The 16,486-nt window shown below is 39.9% G+C and overlaps 3 protein-coding genes across 3 annotated transcripts; 1 reads left to right on the plus strand and 2 right to left on the minus strand.

The window, feature by feature from the left end:
* Nucleotides 1-2,689: 2,689 nt before the first annotated feature.
* mfsd1l (major facilitator superfamily domain containing 1-like) lies at nt 2,690-7,099 on the minus strand. The gene is made up of 13 exons (XM_062442680.1): nt 6,964-7,099; nt 6,252-6,352; nt 5,973-6,079; nt 5,817-5,872; nt 5,585-5,728; nt 5,341-5,499; nt 5,050-5,165; nt 4,845-4,945; nt 4,590-4,701; nt 4,349-4,486; nt 3,865-4,004; nt 3,669-3,777; nt 2,690-3,559 (listed from the first exon to the last, which is right to left on the minus strand). The coding sequence occupies exons 1-13, from the start codon at nt 6,983-6,985 to the stop codon at nt 3,419-3,421; spliced, it is 1,446 nt and encodes a 481-aa protein (XP_062298664.1). The 5' UTR covers nt 6,986-7,099; the 3' UTR covers nt 2,690-3,418.
* A 428-nt stretch (nt 7,100-7,527) lies between these two features.
* LOC134003653 (probable crossover junction endonuclease EME2) lies at nt 7,528-10,508 on the plus strand. The gene is made up of 8 exons (XM_062442913.1): nt 7,528-7,981; nt 8,486-8,607; nt 8,775-8,867; nt 9,004-9,128; nt 9,224-9,302; nt 9,520-9,635; nt 9,795-9,984; nt 10,215-10,508. The coding sequence occupies exons 1-8, from the start codon at nt 7,528-7,530 to the stop codon at nt 10,368-10,370; spliced, it is 1,335 nt and encodes a 444-aa protein (XP_062298897.1). The 3' UTR covers nt 10,371-10,508.
* A 764-nt stretch (nt 10,509-11,272) lies between these two features.
* spsb3b (splA/ryanodine receptor domain and SOCS box containing 3b) lies at nt 11,273-16,202 on the minus strand. The gene is made up of 7 exons (XM_062442911.1): nt 16,121-16,202; nt 13,845-13,980; nt 13,085-13,265; nt 12,404-12,591; nt 12,139-12,241; nt 11,920-12,045; nt 11,273-11,811 (listed from the first exon to the last, which is right to left on the minus strand). Exons 1-7 carry the CDS (start codon nt 16,159-16,161, stop codon nt 11,273-11,275), a joined length of 1,314 nt encoding a protein of 437 aa, XP_062298895.1. The 5' UTR covers nt 16,162-16,202.
* Nucleotides 16,203-16,486: the final 284 nt, after the last annotated feature.

The raw sequence follows: 16,486 nt of genomic DNA on the forward strand, positions 1-16,486 counted from the left end.
TGTCCATATTGCATTCTGTCTAACCAAATACTTCAAAATGTACTTTAACAAGGACATGAATTACTGTGCTGCGGTGAAATAACAATGCTAGGTGATTATTAGGATTGAAACATTTGGTATACATATGCACAAAGTTCTGCTTTAATAGCTTGAAGATTAGTGTAGTAGTAAGTTCTCATAACTACATGAAATAGGTTTAAAGCTTGGTAACAACAAAATAATGTTTAACAAACCTCAGTTTCTTCATCTTATACAGTATATATATATATATACAGGATGTTGCAGATTGTGAAATTTTGAATTGAATCAAATTACATTAATGGGTTTTTCCATCTAAAAAACACTTTTATTGGCCAAATTGTAGCACGGAATGACAGGTCAATGACAATATCACCCCTGGCTACCACATAAGAAATTAAACTGATCATTACATGACATACCTGCAGGTATGCCGGCCAACTTTTCACACAGGATGTATTCACTGGGGTCGAGGAAAGGAAGCTGCTCCATCATGGACTGTTTAGGAATAAGGTAGAGAACCTCTGCAACTTCTCCATCTTCAATTATTGACATGCGCCTGACAGAGTTCTTCCTCTTGACCCGGTCCAAAACGACCATTTCATTGTTGTGACTGGAGCCGCAGATCCTGCCGAGGCTGTTGAGGGTGAGAATGTTGGACATGGTCATGCTGCTGAGACTCTCACACGCCAAACAGTTCCGACTGCAGATTGACTCCAAGTGACAAAACCATGAAGGAAACGTCAGGATGTTTAAGCCCTCTGTTGAACGTCAGGTATTAAGTTGCTCTCTAAGACTTTGTGACTGACTCAGCGTGTGTGTGTGTGTGTGTGTGTGTGTGTGTGTGTGTGTGTGTGTGTGTGTGTGTGTGTGTGTGTTGTGTGTGTGTGTGTGTTGTCCATCAGGCAGTCAAAGACTAACTCCTACCACACGCCCTTAAGAAGATTAAGAGAGGTATATTTTTAGGGTTTATCTTCATGGTAAACAGAGGATCTGAGCTCTAGAAAGTCTTTATCAGGTAAACCTTGTTCCCTCCATTCCAGTGATTCCGACTTTACAAATCATCATTCATCACAAGAAATGCAGCCTTCTAGTAATCTAGTGATAGGGGGGCTTTTGCAGATTGTGTCCTGTACCCTTGTACTCTTTCATCCAGTTATATGTGCTTTTAAAATCATATTATTTAAACCTTTAGTACATGTCGAACATGTTTGTGCAAGTTGGGCATTTTCTTCCAGATCTTTTTCGTTGGATTATGACTGAATACAAGGAAAAACTGAACACAAAATAATTGCTTTTCAAAAAAGTATTGGATTGCATGCAACATAATACATGTGAATGATTGTTTTGGGATTTGTTTCTCAGTAATCTACTGCGTTATTTAGAATTGACCACTATTTTAAATGCTTAGCTTTAAGACAGGAGACCTTCCACATTTAACCTGGCACTCGGTCAGGGACAAAGGTTGGCACCCAGAACCTGGATCTTTAGGGTAATCGTTGTACAAAAGTATTTGTGGAGTGCAGGATAACATCAAGGGCTGATAAATCCATCTAGATCGATTCAGGTACTCTTTAATTTGCATTTCATTTCATTTCAATGCTAACATATATTCAGACGTTTATAGTATGTTTATTCAATGGGAAAATGGGTGGAAACTGATCTGATCTGTCTTATCATCACAATGTTAGCTGCGACCCTCTTGTTTTATTCTTCTTTCACAAATAAAAAAAACTTGTTTTCACCTGTGGGAACAAACAAATGAAAATTTAAGCTTGACTCACTAATGTTAAATCTTGCGCCCGTCTTATCACTATGATGTAAATCATCCCAGACTAGAAATAGTTCAAGAATAGTGACATTTTTAATTGAATATGTGCCTCTGCATTTGCTGATGTCTTTCATTGATATATATTAAAGAAGGAAGCAATTTTAAAAAACAAAACAGTACTGCTAATAAATGACTAAAATAACAAGATTCATTGGCTCAAATCATTATTAATGGCTTTTAGCAATGTGAAAACAAGTCATTATATTTCCATAGAAACAGACTTAAATTGTGTTTCACTTAATTGCAAAGCTGCCATATTTGCCTGTAGCTATTTAGCTGAAGGCTTCATTCTTGCAAATTGTATGGATGGTGTGAGAGATGTAATATGAAGTACAGATACCACGACAATTCCCTCTAAATGCCAACACTGACTTACAAAGGTGTTTCAGATATGTTAACATCCAGTTACTGAGAACTTATTTAACTAAAATAAATGGTTGAATATTTAAAGCCCAACTAAAAGCCATAGACGCACAATAATGGAGGCTTAACAATTCCACACTTGCTACATAAATTGTAGTCTATCCATTGCCAACAAATGTGTGAGAGGCTCCATCTGCTGGCTGGAATGTGCCTGACATGTGGTGAGTATTTAGTATGTAGTAAAATGTCCCTTTTATTGAATGTCAAATTTAAATTTCATCAGCTGATGTTTTATGCTTCTCAACCTTGAATGATATGCTACAATTTGTACTGTATTGATTTGACATGTTGAAAATAGAGAACATGATTAGTATCTAAAAGCATATCTCTTCCTTTTGTGTTTGATGTTGAAAATATTATTTCTCGGTGTTGTGGTTGGATATCTGATAGACAAATCACAAAGATGTCACAGCCAGAAACAGTTAGCAGCATTTTATTGCTCCAGTTTTGGCAATATAAAACAAATCAAATTCCCTTATTCAACCATATAATGAAATGTCTAGCCTCAAACATACAGATGTCAACTCTTCACTCTTTCATTAGAAAAATAAAATATAGAAAACAGACATTACATTTCTGTGGCATGCTATTAGGACATACCAATTATTCAGTAACGTCAGTAAGATCCTCACAGTCAGTTATGGCAGTACAGTTGATAGCTGAGTAAGTAATGTGTTTCAGCTCAACAAATGATGTGATGGTTAGACTTTGTGGAATCCTACTTACTGGCATCATTAGAAAATCCTGCAATATTCACATTTAATATAAAGTACAGATACTGTTTGGGTGTAAATACTGCTTAACGGATTCGTTTTGAATTATTTCCCTGCAGTAACCAAGACATGATATGGAAAAGTAGTGTGGTGTTAGTGCAGAGTACAATATGCTGAGTCCTGTCTAAAAACTGGTACATGTAACAAATATATAAAAAGGGGAAGAGAAAAAGAAATCTTCAAACTTGAAAAAAGTGTTAGAGGTCCAGTGTGAAGGATTCGGTGGCATCTAGTGGTGGGGGTGCAGATTGCAACCAAATGACCAACTGATTGGAATGCAATAAATCTAATTTACAGGTAATTATACATTATTAAAACATACTGCCAACATATCCCACTAAATCTTACACACTGGTCCTTTAACATGAAAAACTCATGAGTTGACTGAGTGAGATTGGACTGCGCCATCATCCTCATCCTCATTTTGCTCTTCCTCTCCCTGGTTGAGCGGCTCTCTGTCCTCATCTCTCTCTGCCTGCCCTGATTTTTTAGTTGTCCTGTTCAGAATCCCGCCCTGGAAAATAAACAACAAATATTTACTAAACACATTGTATGTGATGCTAAAGTGAGCAAACGGCACACATACATAATACTATACAGTGAATATTTAGGAGATATCTGACCTGTCTGTGGTCGACAATATTGAGTAGCACTGATGTGATGATACAGCTGATGGTGTTGGCCAACATGAAGATCATCATCCTCTGCCAACGCCACAGTGGAATCTTTTCACTGGCCAGGAAATGAAGAAAATAGGTAAGTAACGTTTATGGACTATCAGTGCACTGCAATAAGATCCTGATCTGAAGGATTTCCTACCTAGATTTGGTGCCCAAAATCTGCCCAACAACCAAATTGGACAGCCCAATCCCAACCATCTGTATGGAGGTAGCCAGACCCATGGCTGTTCCCAGAGTCGCCTGAGGTACCACAAGGGGAATAGACGGCCACATGCTTGCCTGCAATACAGCAAAGACAGCCGAAACTGAGACAAAACACATGCTGACAAAACTAAACAGGTCCTCCCTTTTTTTCTTTATTTTTTAGCAAGGAAACAACACACAATATAATGAATCCTCATCACTTTTACTTTTTATGTATTGTCTTTTAAAAAGGATTAGACCTGCTTCTGTTTTAAAATGTAATCTTAAACCAAAAAGTTGTTCCCAATCTCTATGAAAACGCTGATCACTACAGTTTACAGTAAGCAATTCCTTTCCAAAATGTTGACTACGCAGTAAGTATTCTATTGATTGAAATACATATTAATAAATTACAAATAATGTGCTATAGCCAAACTCACAGCAGCAAAGGAGTAGGTGACTCCCAGCCAAATGGTGGAAACCAGAGGAGGGACGAAGGTGAAGGCCAGGAGACCAAACACAGGCAGTGTGAGGACAGCGCAGCCCAATGCGAAGACCCCGCGCAGACCCACATAATCCTGAAAAACACACAAAAGAGAGTGTGCATGTTACAATAACTTAACTCAAATAATTTGTCCTCATATGATAAGACTTTTGAAGAGTTTGGGGTGCAGTACTTACTATGAGAATGCCGACGCTGGCTGAGAGGACTAGTGAGCTGTCATAAACCGCCCCGGCGATATAAGCTGCCTCCTTCTGACTGTAGCCATTGTACTTATCCTGAATGAACTTACTGGACATGAAAAACACAGTGTGTATATGTTAAAAATGAATGAGCGCTTTGTATGATGTAAACAGAAGCAAAAGGTATTAAATTGAGTGTCTGGCTAACTGTTAAAAAAAAGGTGTGTACAGTATGTGTTCTGTGTTGATTACCTGGCATCTGCAATGAAGGGGAAGATGCCATTATAAAAGAACATGATAGTTAGAACCAGCAACCAGTATCTTAGCGATAGGAGTTTCACATCCTGAATTCTCTGTACATACAAGAGCAACAAAAAAAAGAGTTCAGAAACTGTGTCTGCAGCATCCTTGCTCTATAAAGATGATGTTAGAAACATGTAAAGAATACTGTTCGTACCACTTTGCGAGACTGCTCCTGGATGGCACCATCAAGACCCAGCTGCCTCATTCCTACCTTGTCCAGGGTGCTGACGATGATGGCGGATGCAAAGCCCAGCACACACAATAATGCACCTTGAAAACAAAATACAATGAAATGACTTTTACTTTACTCTAGAAACCTTTTTAATAAAGCCTCTTGTTATTATTCAGTTGTACCAAAAGCCATGAGGTTTCTCTTTCCCGAAGGCTCTTTTTTAATAGGCGGACACAGTTTGGTATCTTATTTGTATCTTCATTCTTTACTTACCACCCCAGAGTGTCCACTGCATGCCATATTGTTCTTCAAATTTCTGAGTGAGAAAGAAGTTCAGGACTGACCCCAGGCGAGAGAAAGCCAAGGTCAGACCAAAGGCCAAAGCCAGCTCCTTCCCCTTGAACCAGAAGGCTGTGATGCGGTTCTGAACAACTAATGAGGAAGAGAAACAGAGCACTTGTGAATATAACTCTATATCAGTTTTAAAGTGTTGTATTGTTTTGTAAGCTGGGCTTACTGGTCAGAGATCCATTGCCTGATCCAAACAGCAGTCGGCCTGTTAGCATTAGCGGAAGCAGATACGGAGTTCCTCTGAAGTGGGAACCCAGTGCAAACAGGGATGAGCCCAACACACACAAGAAGGAGAACAGAAACACCCCAACTGCAGAGAGGAAAAACAAGAAGTCAGTTTGATCAGTTTGCTGCTGGTTATTTAAACAGATTTGCAGATAGGATTTACAAAGACTTACAGCGGTTTCCTAGTTTGTCAATCAGGAACCCAGCTAGGATCACTACTATTGCATTCCTGTTGAAAACAAAGAGATAAGCAGCTGTAGCTCTTCTTTGATAAACCAGGTTTACCTGTGCAGCAGAGTGCATAGGGTCAGTGCAGTGTGTATACTTACGTCCATGCATAGATAGCATAGAGAAGGTTGTACTGTTGAGGGGTCATCCCCAATCCTGCCACACAGTCCACTGTCCCATTGATCACTGTTGCATTGCATGTCAGGTTCTATCAGATAAGGGGTAGCCAATGGGATAAGTTATCATCCAAACCAAACTTTGACAGACTGGAATTTTGAGACCAAACTGAAATGGTCATATTGGGTTGGCGCACAAGTTCATGGGATCACATTTTCATCTTCAGGATTTTAAGCTTGTCTTTCCTGTTATAACTTGCTTACCCCTTGGAACTGATCCTGTAAAACACTGGGGATGTCAAAGCAGAAATAGGAGCCAAATGTCAACAGGCAGTTGAAGAACAGCACCATAAAGCGATAGTAAGCTGTAAAAATAAAAATAAAGAGAGGGATCATTGCTATATCTTGGCCATACAACTTATTCAGCAACAAACGTCAGTGAGAAAGTCTGTCTAAGCATTGAGAGACATCAACACTCCTGAACATACCAGCATGTTAGTTTATCATTTGTATTAAAAATCAGTGTCAGATATGGATGTTTAAAAAAACAAAACAACAACTTTACGTTCATTTAATTCATGTAAAGGTCAAACATTCAAGTGAAGTAACATATTATGAGAAACATATTTTAGATAGGAGAAGAATTTGTCAGCTGATGTTGCCCGCCCGGCTGTAGTTTCGTGCATTTCATTTTACTGGGTTTACTGGAAAAACACAATGCATGAGCGAACACAACGATGAACGACGAATTTACGTAAAATACATTCATACCAGTATTGCTAAACTGAAGGTTTTAACAACTTCCCATTTAGTCACATGAGCTCCTTTACACTTGGAGCATAAAATGCTGAGTTGGCCATTTAGTGGCCCACGTCTACAGGGAAGTATATACGAAACAGAGGTCTACTTACTTGGAAATATGCTAATTTAGTGACAGAAGCATTTTATTGTGGAAATAAACTATTGTCAGACGTACCTTTCTCCGCCGGCTGTGCCATGTTAAGGTGAGAGAACAACAGCTATAAGAGAAAACGTCCTATTCTCATCCTGCAGTGTTGTTTACATGAACAGACTGCAAGCTCTACTACACAACAACCAAGCAGCTGTAGCCGCCCTCACTTTTTTTCAGCTGGAAACTTTATTGACAAAATGTGGACAAGATTTACATTGTTCGGGGATTATTATAGAAAAGAAGTAAAATGATTTAAATCATGACAAATTATTTTATTTGATCACGAGTTTTTGTTAAATTTACAGTTTTTACTTAATTTTTAAGAAAAAGACCAAAAAAATGAGGTAATGTATAAATGTAAACATAATTGTCCTTTCAATAAATGGGCTACTGTCAAAAAGACAGTAGCCCATTAGTCTTAAAATGTGCTTCTAACCCCGTGTAGCGTGTTTTGATGATTTGTTCCTCAGCGGACACCGTAGATGGGATCCAAACAATGCTCTTATAGCCCTTATAGCCCTTAGCGGCTTTTCTTTTATAAATCATGACTTGTGGCGGTTCGGGGAGTTTTAACTATTAACAGGTGAGATGAATGTGTTGCGCAGAGCCAAGACATGGGAAGTATCTGAATCTGAGGACGATAGCGAGGCTGAGACAAAAGCTGATTTAAAGCTCCATGACAGCAGTAAAACAGTGGCTGTCAGCACAGACTCAGCAGAGGAGAAAAGTTCACAGTGCAAACACGAACAACTCAAACCGTCAGCAAAGAAAAGAGAGAAAACGTCTGCTTTGTCTCCCCCGCGGCCAGATGGACGTGGCACACCGAGTCCTGCGAGAAAACGCCGCTCCAAGGATGAAATGGAGGAGGACAGACAGAAAGCAAGGGAGAAGAAAGAGGACAGAGAGAGACAGAGAGCTGTAAGAGCCCAGGAGAAGGAGGAGATGAGACAGGAGCAGCAGAGAAGGAGAGAAGCTGCGGAGCACCTCAAGAGTCTGAGACCAGAGAACTGCCTCAAGTGTCTCACTGTCTGCGTTGATCCAGGTGTGCAGTGCTGCTGGGTATAAAGGGACAGTCTGGAAAAAGTTGGTGATAGAAAATACACATCACAACATAGTAGCAATATGTATATAAAACATAATTTTCAGGGTTTTGTGTTGGTATCCTAATAGATTATGATGATTTTGCTTAATAATAGGTTTACCTGACATTTGCAAATATTCCTCCGCCTAGTTTGTCATGTTTGGTACCAATGATGTAGTAAGCACAACAGTCTGAAGCTCCTAACAAGTCCATTTAAATATGTACAGCTTATTTTAACTGATAAATCACTTCAAACTTAAGGCACAAATTCAATTTGGGATTTTCCCACTCAATCAACACCAAACTGAACTGTCTCTATCTCATTCTCATTAACAAAAAGCACAGGTGCTTCACAATTTCTTAATTATATTCTACAGACTCCAAAGTCTTCTTAGGTGGACGAGGCCCAATTGATACATGTGCATAAGTTTGTCCATCTACAAGTCAATGTGTGCTTTTCTCCAGCTCTTTTGCAACAGGAGGGCTCAGATTTCCTGCTGGACACCCTGGCTAGCTTTGAATGGAGGTTCAGCGTTGAGAGCCAGCAGCTCCCTCACAGCATCACCTGGACCAGGGATTTACCTCAGGTTGGAACCTCTCACTTCTCATAACCAACAAGCCCTCTTCACAATGCTACAAATCATTGACTGATCATTTTGGTTGCAATACATTTCCATTTTCCTAGATTCTTACTCATATATTCTTTTTTTCTTTCAAATCTTTAGTGTGATCATTACAGTTTTGTCTCCATCAGGGAGAAGACAGCAGGGGAACAGTGGAGGAGGAGCAGGTGGTGCTGGTGCTCGGTCTGACCGATTTCTTGGACGTGGTGATCTCTGTGAAGAAAGTGAGCAACTTTGTCACTTGTGCTGAATTAACACTGAAGCTTACTCCGTCAGGTCTGCTGAGTCCTTGCATGTGTTTAATAGCAGTTGTGCTGCATCCAATGTCCTCATCCATACTGCTTTGTGTCACCACTACAGATGCTAGACAGTGAAGGGGACAAGACAGGGCCAGATTCTTTCCTAAGCCCTCTTCTGGAGTGTCTCAACCGTGATGACAAGAAGGTGGTCTCTCTCTTAGTGACAGACTGTCAGCCGGATTACAGGTTAGTGTGTAACAGTGATTGTGGCTTATAGATATAGAGATATAGGATACAAGAAGTAAATATTCTGACTGACTCATTGGTTTAATGACCAACAGGACCGGGACTTGTGGTGTGCATTTACTAGATTACACATTACAATCCAAATTGGGAATGAAGAATCTGGATATTGAGGAGGTCAGTTTTTTGTTTTTGTTTTACCATTCAGACAGTTTTACAGTTAAATTCTCTTTAGTTACAGCAGGCATTTACATGTTCCTTATGGTACATAATCTAAGCCACAAGGTATATCTGTTGAAATAATAAAAATAATCATTCTTAGACCTGCACTGTTAATGAATACCTTCAGGTTGGTGATATTTTGTTCTTTGCTGCTGTCTCTATTTTCCCACAGGTTCTTGTATACCTGCAGCTCTGCAAAAATGTCTCCCTGGTTTTCCTGGATGGCTGGGAGGAGGTGACTGACCATGTGTGTGCTGTCACAAAGGCCTTGTCAAAACGCCCTTTCAAGTACGTATCACTCCAGTTGTTGCACATAAACAAGAAAAGAAAGTTCAATTATTCCTTCAAGCCTTCACATTTGCTCAACTGGCAGTTGTGGAAATGTGGTGATACCCAAATTAGTATTCTTTTTCCTCAGTGATGACGCTTCCTTTCATGTCCTTGCAGGCTGCTGACAGAGCGGGCGGAGCTACCCTTTTGTGTGGACGGTTCGTGGGCAAGCGGAGTTCGGGTGGAGAGGGACGGCTCAGGCCTGAACCAGGTCTGGAGCAGGCAGATCCAACAACTGAACAGAGTCAGTCCCGTTGTAGCCTCCACTGTGACTGCAGCCTATCCGTCTCCTCAGCTGCTGCTGCAGGTACACCTGGGTGCACCTCAGTATGGTCCTGTAGAGCTGGTGCTGATCCCTAATTTTTTAATATTTTATTTTGCTGGTGAAATATCAAAAAATCATAATCTAAAAATGTCTTTTGCATATATTATATAATACAGTATTACTAAAATGTTATTCACAGGAGATTATTTACTATTGTGTGTACTGTGGGTATTATTTTTGTTTAATATTTGATTTTCCATGTTGTTTTCTAGGTATACCAGAGCTTGGGATCAGAGAAGGAGAGAAAGGATCTGCTGGCTGGTCTCTTAGTGAAGAGCGGAGGTAAAGAGAGACATATTGGACCAGAGATATCAGCCAGAGTCTACCGCTGCTTCACAGCCCAAAACCCCCAGCTGGTTCTCGACTAATTAATCCACTTGAGAAGGACACTGATGGATGTCAAAAAGGATACATCTGTTTCTAATGGCGACTCATTTCCACTTGGCTGCTAATATGTTAATGTTGATGTTTACAAGCTAAAAATATGCCTTAGATATCATGTTCACCTTCCAGGAAGGCAGTGTTTATACATATCTGAAGTTTGTCAGATTCAAAGAATAGAATATATTATTATATCTACCATCTCTTAATATGTGTAAATATTTAATTGTGTTTTTTGTTTATATAAAAATGAGCTGCAACAGATCTTTTCATTTTGATTTATTTTATAGAATTGCCTGAGTAAGAAAGTTCATAAACAAAGGGTAAATAGAAAAAACACAGATGAGAAGTAAATCCTGTGGTAAGCAAGAACAAAACTGTTATATTATTTGAGCCAAATGCAGATTACAAAACACATTTACAAAAATCCATTTCCACAGTATCAAAAAGCAACTCTTTCACCTCCCATGGATTCTATCCCTGAGAGTAACACCTGTACACTTTTATAATATTTCCAGTGTGTTTTTTTTCTTCTTCCAAAGACAGTGACATATTTTACAGTAGCATATGTTAATAATGAAACAAAAGAGCAATATATATAGACCCATGATAGACATTGGCTAAAATGAGAAAAAATATCTCAACTGCATTAAGTGTTTCTTAAGTGACTCTCTACATGCTCACTCCCCTCCTCCTGTTCTTTGACAAAATGATAGATAAAAAGGAGAAGCAACAATCCACTTGAGTTTTGATTAAAAATATTGGCTAAAAAATGATGAGTGAATGAAAAGTGATTGTGCTTTTCTCCATAATTTCTTACAGGAGATATTGATGGCAATGGTAGAATAGCTGCGTGTCAAACACATACTGATTTAATATGACTACAAAGTCATGTCCAGCGGCATCTCTTACATTGGTAATCTTCTGGCTCAGAGCAGCAGCTGTCATAGTCGCTGCTGGGAGGAGTTGGAGGGAAGTGGCAAGTGCACGGTTGAGTTTGAGGTGATGTTTGACAGGGGCATTGATGCTGGGCTGTGTCAGGGATTGGACTGGTGCAGGGGCTCGGGGAGGCGCAGGCACTCAGGGTGGATACCAGGCTTGGGATGGGGCTAGGGCTCGAAGGCAGGTTCATCTCCTCCTCGAAATCCTCAGGCGAGTCTCTCTGCTGCTCTGGGACTTCAGGGCTGCTCCTAAGGGTGAAAATCCACCCTAGCTGTGAGTGGAGGAGGGTGCGTAGGCCTGGGGGCAGCTCCAGAACACTGAGTACGTCCGGGCAGCAGGGCAACATTTGGCGGAGCTGGGCACAGCAAAGGTACTGCAGGGAGGTGGGTGTATAACAGGCACGGATCACCTTCATACTGCTCTTGGCAGCTGTGGAGCACACCATGGGGTAGAACTTCTTGTTCCGCAGCTTAGTGGCAGCAACACCTGTTGAGGCAGAGCAGAGGACACAATAAACACACCGCCTCATAACTAAAATGCTGTTTTGTGTGACATAGCTAACAAGGCGTGCTTGAAGTACTGAGAAACACGCACCTATGCAGTGCCGATTCTTATAGAAGGTCAGGGTACCGTGCCAGGTGTCCAAGTGCATTCCTATGATGGAGCCTTGACCAAACCGAGAGGAGAACTTCAATTTTTCCCCTTTGTTCTGGAGGAGACCTTTAAAAAGATATACATAAGAAACATGGTTTTTCTTATCTTAAATTACTGATTGACAGACTTGCTTTGAACCCTGTATTCTGACCTACTAACCTGTGTAGGAAAGCCCCCAGCTGTCTTCATCATGGCCCAGCAGGCTGCCAAAGCTGTACTTGAACTTCTCTAGGTTCATCTCTGAAGTTCCAATCCCCACCATCTACACAAATGAAAAAGTGTGAAACAGGTAAACATCAAAAGAGAACAATACTGTATTAGTTGCAGATCAGTGGATGATAATTTGAAATACCTCTCAAAATCCATCATTACTAACAGGTTGGTATATAATAGCTTCAACATTATTCAAGCAACTGCTACCCACCATGTCAGTTCCATAGACAGGAGAGGTCATCTTGACTTCCCAGAAGTGTTGGCCCTCCGCAAGCTCCTTGGTGCCGCGGATGGCAGCTGTGCCACAGCTGTAGTCTGAGTGGAAGCTCACCTTCCTGTTGTCACAACTGAGGAAAGCTCCAGAGGACTTGCCGTTCTCATCCCATACCCAGTCAAAACCTGAGAACACACCAAACAGGAACTTGACTCAGACTTGATTAGTTGTAATTATCTGTGTCAAGAAGGTCACATTTTTATCCTGTGTGTTTGTCTTTTACAATGACATTTTCATTTTATTTCAATTTGAACACAATCAGCATAGGTGAAATTAGTTTTTGGTCCAGCATGGCAACATGCCTAATTAACAATGACATCAAAATGAACTAGGATTTCATAATGTTTTTAAGATTAGAATTGAAGTTAGGTTTTTTTTTTCTTTGCCATATCTTTGAAACTTATAGTAAAAGCTGGGTAAAGAAACTAGTTTAAATTTGAAGTCACAAATTCTTAAGTCTTAAGTCTTAAGTATAAAAGTATAAAAATCTAAATATCTATTCTTCAGTGTGTTTTATGAGGTAATTTATGTGATATGACTCACTGAATATGAATGGGGACATAGTGTACCCTGCTGTGTTCATATTGTGTACTACAGTATTCATCAGCTTTTCCTCACCTTCGTCCTCCTCCCCACAGAGGCAGTCACTACTGACACAGAAGCCTGGGCTGAGCTCTTCCTGTCGGTCACACTGGCAGAAAGACTCCCCTCTAACCGGTTCTGTCTGGGGTAACGCCACCACCTCGTCAACAGTCTGAGAACTTGCCAGGTAATCCACGTCAGACTCCAAGTCACTTATCTGGGTGACACAAACAGCATCTTGTGAGTCCATAAATGTGGCCATGGTCCAAGCGATGTTGGCTTGGAAGCAGGAAAGGGAATTAGATCCAGTGTAGAGAAATCCTGAGGGCTGTATTTAACGTTGTCTCAGTTCCTTTGATGACAGCTATAATACTTTTATAGAGGCAAGAATGAGCAACAGTTTGCCAGAAAAATTACAATGTTGCACGCTGCAATCCCAAGATCCAAATGAGAGTATCATCTCCCATATGACATGTTTGAAAGACTCAAGGAGGATACCTTTTCCCTAAAAGCTGTTCATGCCTCCTATTGGTGGGAGAAGTCACGTGTGACAGTAAGTAAATTTAGACTCCTTCCAAAAATACTGGGCCTCGTTTCCTTTGCCTTTGGAGACCTGAGACATGTCTTACACATACATGACCATTTCAGACAAGGGGACAGTCCCAAGTGGAAAACTACTGGTACTCAGGTATAGATGTGATCTTTCAAAGGTGGTGAATTTCCCTGAATATCCACTATTATACTCCACACTTCACTGTGTTCCCTTTTGTTTTACCGCCACAAACCCAAATCTCACCTGTGTTGTTGTCTGGCTTTCCCATTCCTCCCTGTCCGATATCTGGATCACTGCCATGGCATCTGTCTCTTGCCTTGTTTCGCTCCAGGCCAAATGCCGAGCCCTGCTGTTCCGGCCTCTTCTCAGCATGGCAGTTCTGTAGACAGTAGACCCAACACCTTATGACCAGCTGGCATACGTACAGAAGGCCATGTACTTTTTATTCATGTTGAGTAAGGTCAGTGTTGAATTCCTGGTTCACAATTAAATAACTCTTTGATTTTTTTGTTGAAGTCAAACTAATTTATGACACATATCCGATTGCACATTTTCCAAACCTAGCACGCTGTATTCAAGGAAGACACAGAAGTGACCTCTTGTGTCAGATTGAAGAGGGCTGTCCTAGAATTAGCAGCAAAATGAATATGACTCCAAAATGAGGTCAGAAACAAATTAAACAAATATTCTATATGAATAGAATATTCATATACAAATAATGTATTGGAAAATGACATATGACATATATATATACATAGAGTTAACTAAGTTTTTTTTTTTTTAATTTAACTTCTGACATGTTATCCTGTGTTATTCAGCTGGTGGATTCTTTATTTGAATTAATTTCCTCGTATTTACAACTTGCTTTGCTTAGGAAATGTGACAGCTACCTCATATTTTCACCACATTTCTCACATCTCTTACAAATAAATGTTATAAAATGTGTGAACAGGAAACTTTAACTAAACAAAGCCACATTATTCTGTTCAAAAATGTGTTTGCTAACCATTCATTTCCTTATCAGCTGTTATGGTCAGTGTCAGTACCTTTCATGCTGAGCTTGTGTGCTAGCTTGCCTATTTCTATCTGTCCCATATCCCACAGTTGGCAGCAGGGAGTGTTTCCATGCACGTGTTGAACCTTTAAAGCCAACCCTCTGATTTGCCACTCTGGCATGATTTCTGTTAACCAGCTTCATCAGCAGATAGACACAGATAAATTCACCTAACCATAATGACTAAAGATGTGTGATTTGTAACACCTTTATTTTTACAGCTCGCCTAATACTTATTGTGGCACCCTCCAACACAAGTATGGGTTCCATTGTTATTCTGTATAACCTCAGCTACCTTTTTCAAAAGAATTTGGTGAGATTTAAGAACAAGACCAGCTGTTTGTCTCTCACACAGTGAGCAATTACAGTATAAAAGAATGAACACTGGAAACTGCATGCAGACTATCAAGATTGCCTTTAAAAGACAAGACAGTCAATGAAATAGATGCAGTCCCAATGACAAGAACATTGTTTCAACTTTGACCTTTATTCTGCTTTGTATGCATTTGTATGCACAAATAACACATTGATGTATTCTTGTTTTTCTGGTAACCCTCCCTTAAGGCTTTTTGCCATAAAAGACAGGTAATATATTCACTCAAAACACAACTGACTAATATATTTGCTTTAAAAAAAAAAAAGAAGATATCTGTCTTGAGTTGTTTACCTCTTGGACAGTCAATAATCATTGCAGTCAATTGCCTGGATTGCAGTGTTGTTTTTCAGTAAAGTGTCCCTGCTAACAATTAACCAATTTTAAACTTGTAGATGTAAACAAAACAGGTATTTTCTGGATACCAAAGTATTATCTTACTCTACATTGTAATTATTATAAATGTACTACATGATGAAATCACATTGTATGTCTGAAGCTCAAGCAGAGTCTTTATTTCCTCAACATTGTATTTCAACCTGATAGCATGTCTAGGTTAATGCCACCACTGAATGCAGCAGCTGGTGGGTGCTTTGTAAGCAGGTGCAGGAGATAACTGCCAATAATTTAGATTAGTTAGCCTGGAGCAAGTCTCACTTTAATTAGGCCTTACCCTAAATACTGCACATGCATCATCTGGACAACTCTATCAAGCAATATTGTCAGCCAATGTTCTCATGGATGTGGCTTAAATGCAATGGGACTGTGACGGGGAGATGAATAAAGTCTGTTTCAGATATTCAAATACTGAGAATTAAATCACTGTCAATGTCCAACCCAGAGTTCCTATTCATATACACCAGAATCTCATGCTCTTTTTTCTTTGCTGATCCACTTTACAAAACCTGTTGGTACCACACAACCTACCTTGTAAGTCGTTCTAGATACCTGCATCAGCTGAAGTTTAAATCTTAGCAGAAACTGTATGTATGTTAAACAAATGTTCCATTACAGCTGATGTGTTGCTCTTATTTCTCTATGTTGATAAATACCACAGAAACATGCCTATTTTAGAAGCAGTTATGGTCTTACCTTACAGTTGTCCTCTTATACATGGTCTTGCAGTGGCTCATTTGAATGTCAGTGTGTCTCTATGTCCAACTGTGTGACAGGTGCAGTTTGCACTCTGTCCCACTTCTCAGGAAGCTACAAGTAAACATTACTTCTCCACGCCCTCTGCTTGTGCTTATTGGATAAGACCTATGTGGAGGAGGAGTTTCTGCTAATTTACTTAGTTGCCAGCGGGGTAATAACCTATGGGATAAAAACTGTAGCCTTTGAGCAGGTGATGTGGAGACATATGTGTTGTCAGGGGACTTGATAAGACAAAGAGAAGAATAACCACCACATGCTCAAAAGCTTTTTTCAGTATTACTTTTGTACACACTGTACATTCAC

This window comes from Scomber scombrus, chromosome 21 (assembly GCF_963691925.1).
Source record: "Scomber scombrus chromosome 21, fScoSco1.1, whole genome shotgun sequence".
Classification (NCBI taxonomy): domain Eukaryota; kingdom Metazoa; phylum Chordata; class Actinopteri; order Scombriformes; family Scombridae; genus Scomber; species Scomber scombrus.

Bases quoted from the DNA above. Each gene is read 5' to 3' on its own strand.
- mfsd1l (XM_062442680.1), bottom strand. From the start codon at position 6,985: ATGGCACAGCCGGCGGAGAAAG. The intron at 4,946-5,049 runs GTACGAACAGTA...TTGTATGTACAG, and splicing joins AGGAGCAGTCTCGCAAAGTG to AGAATTCAGGATGTGAAACT. The intron at 3,560-3,668 runs GTCAGATATCTC...TTTATTTTCCAG, and splicing joins ATATTGTCGACCACAGACAG to GGCGGGATTCTGAACAGGAC.
- LOC134003653 (XM_062442913.1), top strand. From the start codon at position 7,528: ATGAATGTGTTGCGCAGAGCCAAGACATGGGAAGTATCTGAATCTGAG. The intron at 8,608-8,774 runs GTTGGAACCTCT...TGTCTCCATCAG, and splicing joins GGACCAGGGATTTACCTCAG to GGAGAAGACAGCAGGGGAAC. The intron at 8,868-9,003 runs GTGAGCAACTTT...TCACCACTACAG, and splicing joins TGGTGATCTCTGTGAAGAAA to ATGCTAGACAGTGAAGGGGA.
- spsb3b (XM_062442911.1), bottom strand. From the start codon at position 16,161: ATGAGCCACTGCAAGACCATGTATAAGAGGACAACTGTAAG. The intron at 13,981-16,120 runs GTAAGACCATAA...TACTGTCTACAG, and splicing joins TATAAGAGGACAACTGTAAG to AACTGCCATGCTGAGAAGAG. The intron at 11,812-11,919 runs GTGCGTGTTTCT...CTGCCTCAACAG, and splicing joins TAAGAATCGGCACTGCATAG to GTGTTGCTGCCACTAAGCTG.